Source organism: Desmodus rotundus, chromosome 12, assembly GCF_022682495.2.
Source record: "Desmodus rotundus isolate HL8 chromosome 12, HLdesRot8A.1, whole genome shotgun sequence".
NCBI lineage: Eukaryota > Metazoa > Chordata > Mammalia > Chiroptera > Phyllostomidae > Desmodus > Desmodus rotundus.
In genome coordinates, this window is record NC_071398.1 from 8668955 (window position 1) to 8690020 (window position 21066).

At 48.6% G+C, this 21066-nt stretch overlaps 1 protein-coding gene across 4 annotated transcripts in view; it reads right to left on the reverse strand.

The window, feature by feature from the left end:
- Nucleotides 1-21066, reverse strand: part of PRSS54 (serine protease 54) — a 31068-nt gene that overhangs the window by 3058 nt on the left and 6944 nt on the right. Inside the window, exon 2 of one of the 4 annotated variants that reach the window (XM_053915954.2) lies at nucleotides 4876-4973. The exons of 2 other annotated variants lie outside the window; for them this stretch is intronic. In XM_053915954.2, coding sequence (XP_053771929.1) covers nucleotides 4876-4967 — 92 coding nt within the window. In that variant the 5' untranslated portion in view covers nucleotides 4968-4973. Of the gene's footprint in view, nucleotides 1-4875; nucleotides 4974-9180; nucleotides 9480-21066 lie in introns of those variants that run through there. One more of the 4 variants, XM_045188354.3, reaches the window with a different exon arrangement.

The window sequence follows — 21066 nt, forward strand, 5'->3', positions numbered from 1 at the left end:
CCACCTCAAGACAATCCGTCATGTTATGGCTGATTATCTTTTTTCTTGGCATAGCTGGTTTTTTTTTTTTATTTTTTACATAGTTGTAGTCAAATCAAAGATGTAATCTTTTTTCTAAAGATTTTATTTACTTGCCCTGGCTGGTTTGGCCCAGTGGGTGAGTGCTGGTCTGTGAACCAAAGGGTAGGAGGTTCAATTCCCAGTCAGGGCACATGCCTAGGTTGTGGGCCAGACCCTGGAGGGGGCACACGAGAGGCAACCACACACTGGTGTTTCTCTCCCTCTTTCTCCCTCCCTTCCCCTCTCTCTAAAAATAAATAAACAAAATCATTTTTTTTTTAAAGAAACTACTTGAAAACAAATTTAGCCAATTCTAGTGCTGAATGGAGAAAATCCAGTAACAGGACTGTCAGTAAGTGTGGAATTCATTATAATATTAGACCAAACTAAAACAAAAACATTTAAGAATTTAGATGGGAGCACAAATGTGAACCTAGGCGATGACCAGATGGCCTAACTAAAGCTGGAAAAGGAGCCAGAGGCTTTTCCCTCACCCTCTATAGGGGTTTGAATGTGACTTATGCGTAGCTAATACACGAAGTGACAAGGGTGCGCACCCACGCCTAAAGCCCATGCAAATCTATGAAAACTGGGCGATGGAGGAGGAGGAGCGAAGGCACTGGCCACAGCGGAGTCTAGAGAGGACGATCCAGAGAGAAATAGGGCTATGAATCTTTCGTGCAATTATAGCTCTAAGATGAACCCAGAGCAAAAATTCAAACTTGCCAAACCTGTCAGAAAAGACATACAAAACAAAGGCCACGCAATGAAAACAAAAACAAGAAGCATTAAAAACAAAAAATATAACCTGCAATAAAAATAAGCAGCAGGAGTTTCATCCTGAACATCAGCAGAAGAGCGTGCAGACAACCAAAGGCTCTTCGTGAAGAGAACGGGTTCCGTCTACAGCGACGACCTCACAGTTAGAAACAGCGGCCGCAGAGGACACAATGTCTACAAAGTGAACACTCCGGGAAAGAGGCGTGTGTGAGCACAGAGAAAGGGCCACGTGAGCGCTCAGTGAGAAGGGGGCCGTCTGCAGGCCGAGGAGAGAGACCTCAGGAGAAACCACCCCTGGTGGCACCTTGATCTTGGGCTCCCAGCCTCCAGAACAGTAGCGGATTTCTGTTGTCCAAGCCACCCTGTCTGTGGCACTTTGCAGACTAATACAGGAGGGAAAGAAAATCCTTCCTCTGTCAATGGGTAAAAGAATCAATAAATACAGACCGACAGCTGCATAGATACCCTTCAGCACACGGAGCAGAAACTGGGGCGGAGCTCCCGGGAGGGAGACTAGGGACTGAAGGTCTGGGAAGGGAAGGGCTGCCTTTCCTTGCAAACCCTTTGGATCCTCATGAACATTGTACTTTGTGTATGTATTTTCATTTAAATATGTGTATTTTTAATTAAAAATATAAATGACATGTTCAAAAATTCAGCAGCTGCACTATATTCTGTCAAAGGTTTATACTATAATTCGTTTTGCCAGTTATAGTAATTATACTCTTTCCCCCATACTCTGTGTGGGTATATACATACACACATATACAAAATTGTGTATAAATAATATTTCTATATTATGTAAGTATATAACATACAACACATACTATATATACAATATATACTATTTAGAGACCATATTATATAGTTTATACTGTATGTACTATATAAAAGAGTAATACGCTATAATTTGTTTATCCCCGACAACTGGGCATTACCAGTGCTCTGCTTATTAACCATCCTATGAACGACTTTGTGCATAAAACTTTTCCAGTGGTCGAAATGATTTCCATAATGTGGATTCCTAAAAGTGATATCATTGGGTCAAAAAGTAAGATGTTTTACCAAAAAAAGTTATTCCTTTAATAACATTTTGTGGGTGTTTTTTTTCTGGCTTGAAAGAATGCACATTTACTGTAAAGAATTTGGAAAACAGAGACGTTCAAAGAAGAAAACCCGTGTGCTTCTGAGCATGCAGAGATAAGCGCCATTGGCATATTTGCGTGTTTCCTTCAAGCCCTTTCTCTGCACAGCACGCACGCACGCACGCGAGGCAGTCGCTTTGTTGAGGCCTGAGGCGTGTGTTTTCAGATAAGGGCCCCTCTCAGCGTCGGGGCCTTTGTGATCACAGTAAAGCGGGAAGGAACATCCTTCCTGCAGAGGCTGGAGCGACAGCTTTTTCACTTCGCAGATGAAGACACCAGTGGGCTCCCACTTTGGCATCTGGTGACTCCAGGACTCCGACACTCAATGGCCGAGCAAGTGCCGAGCAGGTAAAAAGCCCTGTCACCCTGTAGCCCGGAATCCACCTCAGGCCACCCCAAGCTGAGCAGGAAACAGAGCCCCCCCAGTCCAGCCCCAGGGGGGCAGTGCTGGCCCCGGTGGGGGGCGGGTACTGGCCTGTGCTGAAAGGCCGATGCGATGCTGAGGATCCAGAACTCACTGAGGATGCTGCCGAAGGCCAGGTGGGTGTGGTGGGAATCCTGCAGGGACACCACCCATGGGAACTCATTTTCGCTCACCAAACCCTCCTCAGAATCTTCTATGACGCTGGTTTTCTGGATGCCACAATCTGCAGAGGGAGTGTGCAGGGGGCCTCACTACTGGGGCAAGAAGTCTGTGGCCTGTGGCCACCACCACCGCACCAGACCGCAGGGACCCTCCTGGGCCGGGGCACTGGCATTTTTAAAAAAGCTCCCAGGCAGCCCTGGCTGGTATTGAGTGGGTTGGGAGCTGGCCTGTGAACCAAAGGGTCACTGGTTCAATTCCCAGTTGGGGTGTATGCCTGGGTTGTGGGCCAGTTCCCCAGTGAGGGGTGCTCAAGAGGTGACCACACATTGGTGTTTCTCTCTGTCTCTTTTTCCCTCCCTTCCCCTCTTTCTAAAAATGAAATAAAATCTTAAAAAAAAATAAAAGCCTCAGGCAGATTCCAATGTATGTTCTGCATTGAGAACCACAGGTGTTTTGGGAAGGTCCTGGATGCAGTGTCCCAAGTCCTGTTGGCCCCTATGTGTTGAGACCTGAGGTGAGCCAACTCCCCTCTCTGGGCCTCAGTTTCCTGTTTTGAAACCTGGGGTGACACTCCTCTTGGGAGCTGTCAAGATCATGTGAGGTGAGGTTATGGGAAGGTGCCTCACAAATTGTATCCCATGACCGACAAGGCGAAACCCAAGGGCAGAATGGATTACTACACGCCCCCCCGCCCCCCACACTGCTCTGGTTGCTGTTTGTATATCCCAAACCCCGAGGACCCCGGGCCTCTTTCTAAATCAGTGGCCTTGGGTCGTGGATGTCACATGATGGGCACCACTTGTCTACCATGGGTCACACCATTTGGTGGCTGCTTTTCCAGCCATTCATGCCACCGTACACACAGCCCTGCCACACGCTGAGCCAGGGGCTGGGTTCCAGGGGAGGATCTCAGGACCCCGCAGGGCACAGTGCCTGGGGAGACAGACGCTGGAGCATCACAGCTGTGCAGAGACTCAACGACACAGGGGAGTGTGCTCAGAGCCTGCACAAGAGGGGCCAGAGCTCTGCGCAGAGCACGCAGTCTGGGAGGGCTTCTTCCCCCCAGGCACCCTCGGAGGCGAGCCCCAGAGCCTGAGAGTCCCCAGACCGTGACCCTGCAGTGGATGGTAACGTTTGGTGCAGTCATTAAAGGACCACAGCAGCCCTCCCCGTGACAGGGCAGCCGGTGACCAAACACCTGTATGAACTGAAACGGGGATACTGAGCAGGCTGTTAGCAAGATGATGTCTACAAGGCCACTAAGTCCTTCAGCATCACCCGGACAGGAATCCCATTTCCTCCACAGGACGCTGGCAGTCTACGGTGAACAAGGCGTGAGCCAACCCTCCCTAACCCCACATGAACCTAGAGGGTTTGGTGCCCTCTACGTTTTCAAAACTCTAGTTGGCTAGTTCATTTGACCTTGTAAAACCCTTGCAAGGCCAGGATACAATGAGGAAATCTGACTCAGATTTGAAATGTTGGCCCTGGGTCACTTGCCTGAGGTGTGAGCAGCCCTTTCTGTGTTTTGTGGGCATCCCTTGGTCTCCCTGGGGCACAGGGAGGTGAAGCAGGCCCAAAAGGTGGGGAGTTCTGTGGATGTGTGCATGGGGGCCTCTCTCCTGTCACCCACCCAACTGCAGGAAGACGGGATGGAGCCAGCTGGCAGCAGCGATGTGGGGCAGAGCCTGCTTTACAGGGTCCCCCTCCATCGGCCCCTTTCTAGGCTGGAATCTTAGTCCTGGACAACCTGGAGGTCAGGGAGGGGACTGCAGCTGCCTCAAGGCCCCTCCTGGCTCCCTCCCAGCCCTGCAACTGGGGTCGGTTTAGCGGTACATGCTCTTTCAGTGTAACCATAAAAGTCTTCCCGGGGACAGCCATGCTGCAGTAGAAGCACAGGAGGGGCCTGGCTCCCATGTGCACCAGGCTCTGGGATGATACCTCCACCTGCCAGTGCCTGGGGGACACGCCCCTGGAAGAGCGAGGTGGGAGGCTGAATGGGGAACCAGCCCGTGCCTAGACCCCCTCTGTCCAGTGAGGCTCATTTTCCCAACTGCACTGTCTCCTGGGGATTAACCCTGACACCGGGCAGCTGAAGCCCCAATGTCCTACATCCACGCCCCATGGTCCACTTCTTTGCCTGGTCCCCATCAATAAGGCACGCTGCCAGAGCAAGACGCTGTGAGTCATCTTCCCCTGGGTCCCTGTCTGGACACTAAGGACCGTTTACTTTTCCGGGATGATGCCCTCTGCCACGTGTTCCAGGATCAGCTAAGTCATGAAGGAAGCGAGCAGCACACTCACTGGCAGCAGCACGGGACACGGAGATGGACAGCAGCACCAGGAGCATCCGGGCCGTCCCTGCCATCCCCCAGCAGAGCCGCAGCAGACACCATGGGCAGCTGTGGAAACAACGCACAGGCTCTCCCTCTCCTCCCCGGAGTGCTGATCTCCCCACAGTGTCAGAGGCCTGCCCCCTTCCTCCCACGACGTGAGGAACAGACCTGTCCTGCCCCTGTGGCTTGGTTCCGTGCAGTACAGAGGCAGGGACCAGCTGCCTGGCACCGCGATTCTGTTAGGCTTTAGAGATGGCCCAAGGAGAGGAAGCAGCCCACGCCTGTCAATCCAGCCAGGGTCCCCGGCTTCCCGGAGACTTGGGTCTCAGAAAAGTGTGGTGTTTTGACTCGCAGAATTCAACCCTTGCCTTAACTCTGTAGCTATAAAACGCTGCTGAAAGAAAAAAGCAAGGGCTTCGGGCAAGCCCACGCTGCTTTTGCCCCCCCTACTACACTCTGCGGGCTTAGGTCATGCTGGGTCTCCCTTACCCAGCGACGGCTCATGCTTTCACACAAGAACAGCCCCAGCGCTTTGCTCGGTTATTTTGCACAGTAACCCTATGGAGTCGATGCTATCATTATCCCCATTTTACAGATTTGGAAGGTGACACTTTGAGACATTGAGAAGCCTGCCCTGGGGCACACGGCTGCCAAGTGTTGAGGCTGGAATCCAAGGTCGGGTCTGTCTAAATCCAAAGCCCGTGAGTCTTCATCACGAGCCGTACCTCCAGGCCCACCCTTGCCTCAAACAATGCACAAGAGCCTGAGGAACCCATGGGTGCCACCCTCAGTTACCATGTTCCGCTCACGACACCGGATGTTTCTTGTTGTCAGGATGGTCCTCAGCGTTCCTCTGGGAACTGTCCCTGCTAAAGGAGAAACGAACTCACTCTGCCCATGCACAGCAAAGCCCAACAGAGGGATTCCTTCTGCTACCTTGGGAGAATGTTCCATTGTGGCATCACGGTTACCACGGTGCCACCAAGCAAACGTCTGGACATGGGACTCTGGAGGAGCCAGGATGAAAAGCCTGACTGTTTCCCAAACTTAGCAGGGCTATTCTGGAAGTCTGGCTGCCCGTGGGTCTGACCCAGAAGACATCCCTTTCACCAGAACACAAAAGTCCTGTCCAGCTGGGGCCCTGGTCTGTCTACCTCCTCAGCACCCGCCCTGTGTCTGCATGAATCTGTCAGACTGGACGGAGGAAGCCCACAGTGAGGCTGGGCTTGGTTTTCCCATCCCTGTGTGGGTTCCCAGACTCCTGGGGTGGCTTCCTGTAGGTTCAGCCCCACTGTCTTCAGCGGCTTTGAACCAAGCTGCCCAATGAGCCCTGTCCAATCATGGGGCCAGATGGGAGCTGTGCCCCAGCCTCTGCAAGTGGCTCTGGTTTCAGCATGGATGCCCGGACTGAGGAAAGCGTTGACAACACTGTGGTAAGATGCAACCCCACAGAACCCATCGGCTCACAGGCTGCTGGCGCGGGCACTCGAGAAGCATTTATTAGAGCCATAGATGGGACAGCTGGGGGAAGGAAGGAGGGCCACTGTCCCCTCCCCCTGGGCTTCCCCAGTGCCCCGAGTGTCTCATCATCCTCTATCACCTTTAACGCAGAGCAGGGCCTGGCTTCTGCTTAGAGGACAGACTCAGAAAATCGCTGGCAGTGGGAGAAGTGGGAATTAATCCTTCGGTGTGTCCCACATAGCAGGTCTCTACGAGCTCTCACATAATCTTGTTCATAATTCACAATCACCCTGCCTGAAGGAAGGAACGACCGGAGCTTTCCAGGTGGAAACACAGTGGCTCAGAGTGGGACCGTCACTTCCCTTGAAGCCACACACCTGGAAAGTGGCAGGGCAGGGCTTCTGACACCAGGGTGGTGACCCATCTCCACAGCTGGCCCGTGTTGCTGCCCTTACAGGGGTAGAAGCAGAACTAGTGATCAAGCCAGAGTCCCGGGGCTGCCGTCAGCAGCTGGGGAGCTGAGGTTAGTGCACTTGACCCTAACAGCCTCCAGAGTCCGCTTTAAATGCCTGCGCAGAAAGCAGCCCCCAGCAGGCTGCCAGAAACACGGTCTCCTCACGTGACCCATGAGAAAGGCTCCAAGTCCTGCCGGGGGCGGGGGGAGCGGGGGGGGGGGGGCGCACGGCGTGGACCTCGTGAACAGCAGGCCTTAGATTTTCACCCTCTCCAGGCCACTTTGCGCCGACCATCAACTTGAGGTGAATTTTTAAAAGATTCATTACAATTTTAACAATTATTTAATTCTTTGCAGTAAGTTTTAATAGTAATAACGGTTTTGTATCTTTGAGAGGAAATTCATTTGTACTCTGACGCCAAGAGCTCCATGCCCAGGACCCTGACAGCATGAAACAGGGGTCCCTCTGCCTGTCACTCTCCATTTTCACTCTCTGTCTTTGTTAAGTTGGAGGATCCCACTTTCATGGAAGGATTTCTGACATCGCAGCGGGTTACGGCAGCTCTGTCAGACAGTTCTGGATTTTCACGTGGGACATGGACCCCAGAATCACGGAGCGATTTCCCCCCCACCAATGACGGCTCTCGGGTGCTCCCGGGCCCACCCATTACACTCAAAACTTGGGAAGCTGAAAATTTCTTCTGGAAAGTTGAGGGTTTTATCCTGGGAGAGAGTGATGGGTGGATTTCTAGTCCACTTGGTTGCTTCTCCTTCTGGAAAATATTTCTTCCCTTTCTGCTGCAGTCTTGGAAAGTGGTTTTAAAATACGCCAATAAGAGCTTTCCTGTGTTTCAAAATCTCTTGTGAAGTTAACAGGACAAAGAATAACCAAGGACTCCTTCATTTACGTACCACACACTGCCTGAGCAGGGCTTCCTACTCACCACTGGTTTGTCCAACAGTTAAGCACAACACCTGCTAGCCCAAATATGGCGCGGCTATTGCTCACCTGCGCTGATACACCACCCGACAGTCTTGGGCACAGCTGACTGCACCTGCCCTAAGGCAACCCTGCCCCTCGCAGCTGTCGACAACTCAGGCCTCTGCATGCTTTTCCTGGACTCTCCTCCTGAAGTTGGTGAGAGCAAAGGTAACTCCAAGGGCATGTCCTCTGCCCTGTTTTGCAGTGAGGAGACTTTTGATACCCCCTTGTCTGCGGCGACACTCAGAGCTGAGAGGGACGAGGCTTTACAGCAGACCATACGCTAGAATTTTGACTGCTCCTGCAAGTTGGACTCACTTTTGGGGCTTTTTTGTTGCTGCTGTTGTATTGTTTGGTTTGTTGACGTAGATTTTTGGCTGCTTACTCAAACTCATGATACTCTCAGATTCACCCATCCCGGCATAAGGGAATCACACCTGATTGAACCCAAGCCCCTCCTTTTCTGATATGCTTCTGTTTCCCTTCACTATTCTTATCCTTCACAGGACCTCTCTTAGCCACCCCCTCATTTTTGTGAATTAGAGTAATACCACCACCCAGGCCGGATAACCCCCCAGGCGCAGACCTGTGAACCAAGCCAGGCTCATCAGAGCCTCCCATTCCTGGAATTCAAGTCTTGAGCCAAAGGGCAGAAAGAACAAAACAGCTGGAGCCACGGAGCCAGGCCAACAGCAGGCTCCCGGCTCTGCTGCCGCATTCCAGGGACCTGGCTCCTCTGCGAACTAGCGCAGACCCGACCAGCAAACTCCTTTCCTGCCCAGGAGTGAGGCAGTTTTGTTGCCTCGGACCAATGAAACTTGACGGGCCCACTGGTCTGGTGCTCGGGGTGTCTTTTCTGCCTCGGGATTTTTCTGGCACGTATGACAAACGAACATTGACTCATAACGTCTCCTCGACAACAGGCCCAGCAGCGGCCACTGAAAAGCAGCGGCCACTGAAAAGCAGCGGCATCATCGCACTTGAATCCGTACCTGGATGACGTGTACGATACAAGCATCACCTACAGACATTCAAAACCAAATCTTTTTGAAATTGTAATCCCTTTTATTTTCACGAATTCTTTACCACTCATCTTTTATAGGAGCCGGTTAGAGTTCTTACTATGGTTTTTCTGTAATGAAATCTTAAGCTGTGGACTTCTCAGATATAATTTCCTTAGCTATTAAACCGAAAGGAATATCCTTCACTTCCACAAATCCCCCCTCACCTTTTTCGTGACGCACACCACCTTGTCCACTGACCGTCCCCTCCCTAATTTTTGACGGAGGCTGGCTACAAAAACGATTTCATGCTCCCCTCACCACTGCCGTGAGAACGACGGAGCAGACGTGATGGTAAAATGCCACAATACTCACCAGCGTTGTAGGTCAGACGAATTGGGAGCAATGGGAACTGGGGGTGCTGGAGAGCAGGGCCCTGTTTAAAGTGGGCAGCCACGGCCAGACCCCATCAGGGACCTGCAGCTTCCACACAGTCCGTGGCAGACAGGACGTCTGGCTGCCTGCTAAGAAGGCCACACATTTGGAAGACTTCTAAGGCAGGAGGACACTGGGAGGTCTGGACTTAATCTCAAATGCGGGACCTAGAGACCTCCCAGCCCAAGTTTGGGTGTCCGAGGCTGCATTAATCACAGCCGCCAACAGTGGAAGAAACCGAGTGTCCACCCACAGATGAACGGATTAAAACAAAAGGGGCGTAGACATACAACGGAATGTTATTCAGCCTTAAAAAAAAAAGGAAGTCTTGTCACATGCTACAAGAAGGATGAGTCTTGAGGACATTATGTTCAATAAAATAAGCCAGTCACAAGGAGGTAATTACTGTACGATTTCACTTCCGAGGAGTCACGTTCAGAGCGGCAGAGAGTGGAACGCTGGCTGCCAGGGGTGGCTGGGGGCAGAGCTGCTGCGCAGTGGGGACGGTTCGGTTCTGTAAAATGGAAACAGTACCGCAGACCTGTTTCACGACAACGTGAAGGTACTATCACTGCTGACTTGCAACCTTAGAAATGATGAAGATGGCCACTTGGGTTAGGCTTTTATTTTTTTAACACAATAAAAAAGAAAGAAATTAACATCACAGGTGCAGGCACCCCCAATGTGGCCCAGGCGGGCAGTCCTTCCCTTCCTCCTTCCCCTAGGCCATCACTACCAGGACCTCTGGCGTTCTTTACACTTTTACTTAAAATCGCACACATGTCCATAAACCATATCCCAAAATGCAGCATTCTGTGCGTTTTTAGAACAGTCTCACACCACATATAACGTTCTGCTCCCTGCTCTTTCATTCAATATTATTTTGAGATCTAGTCCATTCATTATACTTGCTGTCAAATACTCTAGACTGTGGATATGCCTCAATTTATTTCTTCATTGCCCTGCTCAGAGAAATTAGAAGTGTGTCCAATTTTTAAAATATTAACGGTCCAGCAGAAAAGTTTTTCTATAGGTCTCCACATACGAGCATAAATGATTTTCTTTGTGTTCCACAGAGCTAGCTGATTACACTCTAAAGAAACATCATTTCCTGAGTGCGCTGAGTGAATATTACAATTACTTTTCCTGGGAGGAACTTTCCCTCAACGTAAATCATTTTATCATTATATTTCTCAATGTCAATGACCAAAGCCCCGGAGGAAATGGGAAAGATGACCTGAACACGCCCTTGTTGGGGCTCTGGGATCCCCTACAGCAAGAATCCGACCGAGCAGCAAACCCACATATCTTGCCCCCACCTTCTCCTGTTCAGTTCCACCCCACATCCTCTTGCTGCCCAGCAAGGTTTGGAGTTTTCATGGGTTCAAGGCGCGTGGCATCCAGCCACAGGCTGGTGCTTCACAAAGGACAAAAACGGCTCTTTTCTCAGGATCCCCTTGCAAACTGCATTGGTGGCTTGAGGTCTGTGTTTCCTCATAAAGACAGTGGTGCTCAAGGCCCCCTTTGCCCCAAGAACAAGCTCTACAAGGACAGGGCTCTTCGCCAGTCCATGGAAGGGGCACAGCGCAACACCCGGGCCTTGGCCTGCTGCTATTAAAGGAGGAAAGTGAGCTGTGAAACAGGCTGCAGCGTGTGACCTCATTTCTGGTCTTGGTGGGTTTTTTTAAGGCACATAATAAAAAAGATAAATGTAGAAATGTCTGGCAGGCCACACCCTGAGGAGCAGATTAAGAATGTGTGTGTGTGGGGGGGGGGGCAGATTGCTTTCTCTTGAATAAGCATGTGTTACTTTTATATAGGAAGGAACATTTACCAAACAGCCTTCTGTGGGTTTAAAAGTAATTTAAAAAACCTTTCATTATAGATAATTATTAACACAAATGACTGCATTTCAAAAAATACATCATATCGTTAACATTTATTGGCCAACAAGCACTTACCGAATAAGAGTTAGAATGATCCGCCTACCCACCGCCATAATCAATTTTAGCACGTTTTCGTTACCGTGAAAAGAAATCCGTACTTGTTGGCAAGTCACGGCCCATGTCTCCCCACACCCACTCCCAGCCACAGCAAGCCGCTGACCTGCCTTCTGTCTCTATACATTTGTCTGTTCTCGATACCGTTATGGGACACACTCAGGCCTTCTTGCCAACCAGTAAAGAACTACTGATGTGCAGGTCCGTTAGTGTGCAAGCAGGGTTTACTGGTGAAACGTTCCCATGGAAGAGAACGGGCCTCACCCAGGTGGGGGAGAAAGGCAAGAGCAGGGGTGGTAAGAGCCCCAAGTTCTTTGTTCTGAGGACGTATATAGTTGGTGGGATGGGGGTGAAGAAGTTACATATTGATTGACAGGTACAGGTGGTGCCAGTTTCAGGGGAGAGTATGAATACCCACAGGGGTTCATGGGCTTCTTCCTTTGGGCACTACAGGCCCTTTCCCCCCTTATAGGCCTTGGGGTGGAAGTACAGTCTCAAAGGCTTTCTTTCCCAGATAGTGGAGACCATACCTAGAATTTCAAGGACTGCCCTCCTCCCGTGTCAGCGGTGCTTCCTGTGGTGTTGGGACACATGGCAACGTTAGTGAACCAGGCTCAGGACTGCGGAGTCAGTGGGTGGGGCGTGCCTCCCTCCTCCTCCCTGCCTTGGTTTGCCGTCTATCCCACCTAACAATACTTCATATAAATGGAGTCTTACAGCAGAGTGCGTGGGAGTAGAGTAGAGGAAAGGAGCGTGGCTGCCGCAATGGACTTGGGGCTGAAGAAAAGCTCTGGGATAGTGTCAGTCTGCTGAACTGAACTGTATACTTTAAAAAGGTTAAAATGGTCAAAGGGGTCAATTTTATGTTATGTGTCCTTTTTACCATAATTAAAAAAATCCAAACTAAGGGAAGCCAGTATTTGGTTATGTCATGGGGCAGGATAATATTCAATTTAAGAAGGAGTCGTGAATATTTAAGTGAATTGTTTTTGTCACATTGTACTCGGGGAAACAACAAACATTACCAGCAAAATATCACCCAAAACAACTAATTAAAACCATTTCATTAAAATAGGGAGTGTAGGCATTTCGTGTCTTCAACAGCAAGGTATAATAACTTGAACCAGACAAACACATGGAGCTGCAAGTTTTAGCCGTAAAGACGAAACGTGCTACTGTTGCATTTTAATAGAGTCGGCCGCCCGAGTGACTGTAAAGGCGTGCGGGTCAGGTTATGAGGCTGGCTTCACCTTGCTTTATTTTGCAGACTAGGAAAGAAAGAGAATCCTCAGCTTTTTCAAGTCCCCGATGGTTTCTCACTTCAGCAGCATGAAGCTACATCAACAGAACAAGCTGTTGCGTCAGCGGCTGCTGCCCAGTCTCTCCCTCACCCCTGGGGACTGCCTGGTTCCCACAGTGGACTGGATGAGGGAAGCCATCTCCCCCTCCCCCCACACCGCAGGCTGTCTGATCTGGGAGGTGGCTACACTCAAAGAAATGGCATCAAGTTCTAGAGCGAATTCAAGGTGTCTGCGTCGTTGTGCTAAACACCCTTCTGTTTCAATGGGAGGGGACATTACAGGCAGTTTCTGAATGTTTTGGGACTTGGAGAATAACAGTATTCGGGAATACTGCCACCAAGCACTCATACAGTGGTTTGTGATGCTGGCCGCACAGTAGAATCATCTGGGCGCTTACACACCCTCCTCGCCCTGGCCCCGCCCCAGACGCGTGGAGTCACATGCTGGGTGCAGGACGTGGGTGTCAACCATGCTTTCAAGCTCCCTGGAGACTCCAGTGGGCAGAGGAAGCTGGTGTAATGAACTGCATGGGAAACTGGGGGAGCAGACTTTCCCCTCAGTACGAGGGGTCCACGTGGTTCCAGAGAGCTTGAGCGATGAAAGGCAAAACTTCTGGAAATATTCTTGTCTCCTCCAGTCAGGGAGCAGAGCCAGTGTGATCCATTTAATCTACACACACACAGAAACATGACACAAGTGTGTTTTTACCATTGGGCCCGTCTCTCTGCCCAGTGAGCTAACACATACCACCTCACTGAATCCCCACAGCAACTGTGTGCCATTGAATTTATGATCCACATTTTGAAGATGAGGGAACTCAAGGCCCAGAGAGGTCAAACAACTCGCCCGAGGTCGCACAGCTTGTACGTAGTCGGGGCTGGGACACACACCCAGATCTGTTCACCTCCAAAGTGTGTGCTTGAAACGACAAATACTCTCTTGGAAAACACATGTCAGGAAAGGAGCGGCCTGCTGAGCTGCACAGATGCCACACCCACAGGGAGTCTGAAGAGGATCTAAAAGGATATCCACTGGGCGTGGTTTAAAAATACAACGCGAGGAAAGCTAACTGCTAGACTAGCGGTCCTTGCGGAGAGGGGCCTGGAAAACACATCTGCTGTGCGACACCACCCAGCCTGGTACCAGACACAGGCCGTGCTGGTAAAAACTGGTCACCGATGACAAATCACTTCCTCAGAAGGAAGGGTACTGTTTTGACCCCTGCAAAGGGATGCGCTTTGTGGAAGAAGTTATGGGTTAGAGTGATAGTTAAAACTTAATAACTCACGAATCCATAAAATGGCATCTTTTTAGAGGTGCTATTTCACACAGTGAGTTTACAAAACATTATCCATTTTGGACCACACAAGTTGTTCCAGAGGCAACAGAAATGGGAACATTTTCCCTTCCAGTGGGTATACTTTGGGCTTTCATTCATTTCCTGAGGTGACCACATACATATATTATGACTCGTCCATTGTCCAAGAAAGTCCAGCCAGTGAAAACTTAAAAGATTTGCTACCCCAGCCGCCCCACCGATCAAATGCCACCCTGGCATTTGTGTGCGGTGATCATTTCTGCCGGTAGGTGGCGATCTTGCTTGCGACATCCCACAATCACGCTTTCCCTAGAGGGCGGCCAGTGGGGGACACTCAAAAAAAAAATTAACATAAAAAAGGTTTCTTCGACTTTGCAGGCTAGAAGAGATTGGCAAGAATTATTCAAAGTCATGAAAAGCAGGGACCTACAGCCAAGACTATGCACCCATAAAAGCTATCATTTAGAATCCAAGGGCAGAGAGGAGCTTCCCAGACAAGAAAAGCTAAAGGAGTTCATCACTTCCAAGCCCTTATTATATGAAACGTTAAAGGGACTTATTTAAGAAAAGAAAATAAAAACTATGAACAATAAAATGGCAATAAATACATACCTGTCAACAAAACCAAGCAAACAAGAACACAGAATTATGGAAATGGAGAACATTTTGACGGTTGCCAGACGAGAGTGGGGTGTGGGAGAATGGGTGAAGAGGTGAGGGGATTAAGAAGTACAAATAGGTAGCTACAGAACAGCCATGGGGATGGGAAGTCCAGTACAGGGAATGGAGAAGCCAAAGAATTATACGCATGGCCCATGGACACGAAAAAAGATGTGGGGATGGCCTGAGGGAGTGGGGGGCGCTGGGTAGATGGGGACAATGGGGGGAAAACTGGGACAACTGTAATAGCATAATCAATAAAATATAAGTTTTGAAAAAAGGTTTCTGAGCTGAGAACTGCTGGGAAGAGAATTTGAGAGCAGCAAGAGAGAAATGCTCAAAAGCAAACGTGATTTCCCTGGTTTCTGATCACTGTTTTTTAGAAAGAACTGGTTTTTTTTTAGAAGGAAAACTGCTTGCTTCTGTCAACTTACTGAAGCTGTTAAAATTTAAATTACAGTTTTGGTGTTTCCTCTTTTCTTCACTGGTGTCAGGTGGCTTTTGCATTTGCCTCATTTCCAAGGCGGCTCAGCACCGGCTGTCTTTCCGATGAATTCTGGAAGCAGACGCTGAGCGGGCTGACCGCCCCCAGGACAGCGGCTCTCTGCAGGGTCACATCCATGTTTCTCTCCCTCTCTCTCTCTCTCCCTGCCCTCCCTATCTCTAAAAGTAAGTGAAACTTTAAAAAAATAAAATATAAACCAAAACCCATGAGTCCTTACATTAAAACGTAAGATAACCTTTCTGAAACACTAGTTGGCTATGTGGGAGGGACTGAAACACAATCTAAGCAACCTAGAAACTCGTATTGAGGGAGAGTTCTGAAGAAATAAGCATGTCAATAACACTTTAGAGTTGTACTTTCTGGGTTGGAGATGAAGGTTATAACAAAATTTTCCTATCTTTTTGATGTTGCAAGCTACCCAAGTCAAAGAAAAACAAATGTAATCTATTTTCCTTCTATAGGTGGCAATAGTTCTACTGTCAGCATCATCTTTGTTAAAGGGAGATCGTTAGAAATAATTCTTTAAAAAAATCGTTAAACCTTTTTCCTGTGGACGGCGTGAGGCATACCCGCAGGTAGAGGGCAGTGTTGTGAACCACCACGTTCCACCGCCCACGTCAACAGTAACCACAGCCAGTCTTGTCATTAGCCCAGGGCCCCTTCCCCTCCATCTGGACAGTTCTGAAGCAAATCCCAGCCCATGAAAAACTACAGTAGAAAAATAAAGTTATGATCCCACCCACAAAACACCTCCAAGGAATTCTGGGAAAACCCATGGAACCTTAAAAAAAAAATAAATGGACAACAGAGAAACAAATAAAAAGCAACCTTCTGCTTGTGCAGATGAAAGACATTGAGCGCCATATCCTGTAACACACGGTGTGCTAAAACGCTCCGTCTATCAAACAATGTGAGAGTGTCTATATTTTATAGGTAGGGGGTAGGAGGGTGAAATAAAAGGTGATACCTTATGTCCGAACAAGAGAAGCTTTCCATTTTCCTTAAAGCAATGGTGAACCTACAGAAATGACAAAATACTAAACAGACTACATGGCATGTACGTCCTTACTTAGGGTTAAAAAAGTGAGGAGACCAAGTTAGAAGTTTTTAGCAGAGTCATTAGATATTTTGAGGCAATCCGAGCAAGCCAGGGGGATGGAAAATTACCGACTCGTTAGAACAAAGCAGTGGCAGCTGCTGGCTCTAAATTTAGGAGCAGAGACAAGAAATTTTCAGGGCACCAAACAAATCACAAAGGCTCGACCCACCCAGCACCTTTCAGAGGGATTTGAATCCATAAAAGGATCCAAGAAGGCGCACAGCCACCTCCACAGTGGCCACCGGTGGCTGCCCCCTTCCCCAAACCTCATGCTCACAGAGGCCAGGGCCATTTCCTCTTTCTCTTCAGAGGGCCGCCCTTGAACAACCGCTCAGATGAAAAGCAAGGACAGAGAGCGCGCGTCTCTTTAGAGACTTCTGTGTTCTCTATGATTTTCTGAGGCTTCTATGATTTCACAGGTGATCTGAAGGTGCAGAACATGCTATTTACGTCTTCAACATACTCTTTGAGCTCGTGCAGCCCAGACTCTGGAAATAAAACGACTCCCTGAAGCACTCGGCTTGCACCATGAGGACCACAAACACTTCTAGGCATCTCGGTGGTAGATCCCTTCACCCACCTAAAGCAGAAACCTAGCCAGTGCTACTAGAACTTTTTCAATTAAATGAAGTCCCATGTAAACAAGCTGAGTGCCCATCATTCGGGGAGTGGCTGCACAGGCTGTGGCACCTTGACACAACGGAGTAGTACTCAGCCACAAAAAGAACAAAATCTTACCGCCTGTGACAGCTTGGATGGACCTAGAGGGCATGGTGCTACACGAAGTCAGTCAGTCAGAAGAAGACAAATACCATAGGATCTCACTTATATGTGGAATTTAAAGAACAACAAAATGAACAAACAAGATAGAAACAGACTCAGAGACACAGAGTGATGGTTGTCAGAGGGGGAGGGGCTTGGGGCACTGGGTGAAAAGGTTAATGGGTTAAGAAGTACAGATTGGTAGTTACGAAGTAGTCCAAGGGATGAAAAGTACAGCATAGGGGGTACAGTCAACAATATTGCAACAACTAGGCATGGGGCCAGGTGGGCACTGGAAATATCAGGGGATCACTGTGTAAAGTGTGTGAGTGTCTAACCACTATGCTGTACACCTATAACCAATACAAAATAATACTGAATGAAACTGTAATTGAACATTTTTAAATTTTTTTTAAAGAAAAGGTATGGGGGAAAATCCCACATAATGATATGTAAACAGAGCACCTCAGGATAAATAAAAAGCAATTTTAGGAGCCCAAGACCCGGTTTCTAGTCAGGGCAGTGCCCCAGAGTGACTGAGGCCACCTGGGGCTTTAGTTTCGTCTTCCAGCAGGAGGGAGCAGCCTCAGCCAAGTCACGGAAATACTGGTAGGGACAGCCAAGCGAACTATCATAAACATACTCTGAATACTTTAAATGCTAACAGCTAGCTGGCCCAAGGGATTCTTTTGCTCTGGATGGAGTTCTAATAGTGGAGGAGCATCCTTTCCTCTCTTTTCCTGCTGCATTTGAACCTGGAAGGGTGGAGCTGTGGCCACCCTGCTTGCATGGGGATCTAGAGAATGAAGCCGATACCCAGAAGAGAGCAGAGCCAATAGACAGAGGGATGGAGGCCTGAGCGCACCACTTTAAGGTCCCGAAGCCAGCTCCCCTTGGGGCTGTTTGGTTACGTCAACACATTCTTGGTTTGTTTAAGCCATTTGAGGTTGGGTCTCCTGATGCCTCTCACAATAGCAGGAATCCTAACTGACAAGACACGCACTCAGTAACTCGGGAGAAGTTACTCGGGAGAACACGCACTAGCAGGGAGAAGCTCACTCCGTCACAAAGTACAGGGTGGGGCAAATGTAGGTTTATAGTGGTGAGTACACAAAACACAGAGTTTATTCTTGTATTATTATTTATTCATTGCATTAGTTTTGATGTCACCATTGGCAAATGTCCCTTGGGGGGCAAACCATCCCTGGTGGAGGACCACTGGTGTACAGGGTCAGCCACTGAAGCACAACGGTCACCGAGTCGAAACCGAACTCGTTACACACCCACGTGGCTTGGGGTGCCATCTGGTACGGTCAGTATGAAGCTTAATGAAGAAGCTGCCGACCATGGCTCATGCAGGAAATTCCAAAAATAAAATAAAATAAGATAAGGGCTGATAATGCTATCGTGGTTAAAAATTCAGGCTACAATATATGTAGAGTGTTTATAAACCACAAGCAATTTCAGTTCAGTGAAGCTGTTTTTTCTTTAACTCACTGTTTTAGTGTGAATAACTATAAAACAGATCTCACTCCGTGAGGGACCTAGAGCAGTCAAACTTCCGGAGACAGAGAGTGGGAGGGGTGGTTGCCAGGGGCTGGGGAAACAAGAAGTGGGATTGGTGTTTAATGGGTATGGTGCTTCTGTTCTACTGTTCAAGATGAAAAGAGTTCTGGAGATTAGTTACACAACAATGTGAACACATTATTTTTAACAGTACTGAACTTTATATACTTAAAATGGTCAAGATGTTACATTTTATGTCATGGGTCACTTTCCACGCAAACAATGATCAAGTTCACTTCATCTGTAGTGGAGAGTGAACACTCCCTGGGTTGATGAACCCAGAGAAGGGCTCACATTGGCCTAGCTTTGGATAAGCCCTTGTGTGTACCAATCAAAGGGGGACAAGGTGGGGTCACCAGGATTTTCCCAGGCTGCCAGAGAGAAGGATGATCAGATAGATACCCATCCCTGACCCAGTCAACTCTAGCCAGGGGTGTGGAATCTGTAATGGCCAGCTTTCACACAAGCCACATAGCTGGAGTGGTCAGAGAAGCAATTAAAATGGACACGCCAAATATGTGTGCTTTTTTGGTCTATCAGTTTCACCTCAGTAGTGCTCGGTGTGTGTACGGGATGCCTACAGGAGTCAGATTTGTAGACACAGACAGCGGAATGGCGACTGCTGGGGCTGGGGCGCCGGCGGTGTTAGGTACAATGGTTTTTCCCATTTTACAAATTAGAAATTGGCTCAGCATCTCCCATCTTGTGGAGAGGCTGGCCGAGGATTTAAACTCAAGGCAGGTGGCTTCCACTGTCTCCTCTTAACCACTGTACCACACTGCCATCTACTTAAAAACAATTTTTTTAATCCCCACTTAAGGACACGCTCATTGATTTTAGAGGGAGAGGAGAAGGGAGGGAGAGAGAGAAGGAGAACCATCAGTGTGAGCAAGAAACATCAACCTGCTGCCTCTCACACGCCCCCAAGCAGGGGCCAAACGGCAACCCAGGCTTGTGCCCTGACCGGGAATGGAACCGGTGACCTTTTGGCATATGGGATCACGCTCCCACCAACTGAGCCACACAGGCCAGGGCATGGCATCTATTTTTCAAGAAAGATTAATTACTTGAGCCAGAAAAAAAAAAGACTCAATGGAATGAAATCAATACATTTGAGTCTTTTTTTCCCCTAACAGAGGCTTAGAAAGGAATAAAGCTGCAGCTTTTCTGGATCCACAGATCGGCTTTCATACTCTCAAGGCACTTTCTAATCAAAGGCAGTTCCCAAAGTTGTCACAAAAATGAAATGTGACTTCCATAGCTCTGGGCTGATGTGCCAGCCGCATACCGCTATGCAAGCTTTTAGATTATGGGTTGACAGCGCACAGGCAGGCCTTAATAATACATGGGGCCACTCAGCTCTGTGTCAGCACTTCTGAGTCACTGCCGGTACCTGTGGCAGCCAAGCGGCATCCGCTGTCCTGGGGTCTGACTTGCTGATGTAAGCTCCATTAACTTGACAGAGTCTGATGCTATGAAATTGAACAGGACTCTCCAAACTTTGTTTTTTTAATCTCTGCATGCAACAGTGATACGATTTTGGTGTTTCAGGAACGCCAGCCCCTGTCACACAGCCTCTGAGGACTGAGCAGGCTAACAAGAGGTGGCTTTCAGAGGCCCCCACAGAGTGTCCAATTTCCAGTGACAGAATCCACACCCAAAGGGGACACTGAAGAGAACTCTCTTACACACACTCACACCCCACAGGGCTTGGTTCTGCCTAATGCTGGCCTTATTTGTGGATTCCAAAGTGCATCAAAGATCTAACTCCTAAGAGCATTTTCCACGAACAAGAAGCTTTATAAAAAATCATTCATTTTCAGTAAACCTGAGATTCCTACCTTCCCTAGTGTCTTTGTGCATTACTTCTAAATGTGCTAGCTGCCAAAGGTACCGCTTTTCTGTGTGTTTTTCACACTGCATGGCTTGCAGGAACACTAAATGCTTGGCTGCTGGCATTAAACACGGTTCTCCTGGTATTACTGTCAGGAGAACCAGCGCGGCTCATGTTTTCCGCAGTCAGCAACACGGCTCGTGGTGTGATGAGAACGAGAACAGGAGGTGTGGGGAGGTGTCATGTTCTGTTTGCACGGGGTTCCCACCTGCTGAGCACTCGCAGATTTGAGCAGCTTTCAGGTCTGAAATAGTTTAGGTCTTTGATGGCCTTGGAGATGGAGGAAGGGAAAGAGAATTTTTTTTAAAAAGTACTTGATCTGCTCATCATGGAATCAAACTATACACTTTGCACTTTAGCAAATGTCACATTTGAAATCTTAGCTGTGTGATAATGCCTTTTGTCTACTGGTACTGTGGGATACAGGCTATTTTAAAAGTACATTTGTATAAACTGTTCAGTTAATTTGTCTATTTTTTGTTAAATAAAAATGTTTATCTCCTAAAATAGGTTTAACCAACAAGCATTAGGTGAACAGGACCAGCTATAAAGAAGATAAAAGAGCTCAGCAATGATGAGGTGGTACTGATCATCCTAAACTGAGTAAACAGGCCACCACGTCTCTTTCTACGAATCCGACCGCCGCCGTAAGTAGCTTTGTCACACGGATGGGAAGGAGCAGAGGGGCATTCCCTGTTCCTGCCGGAAGCGTAGGCCTTTG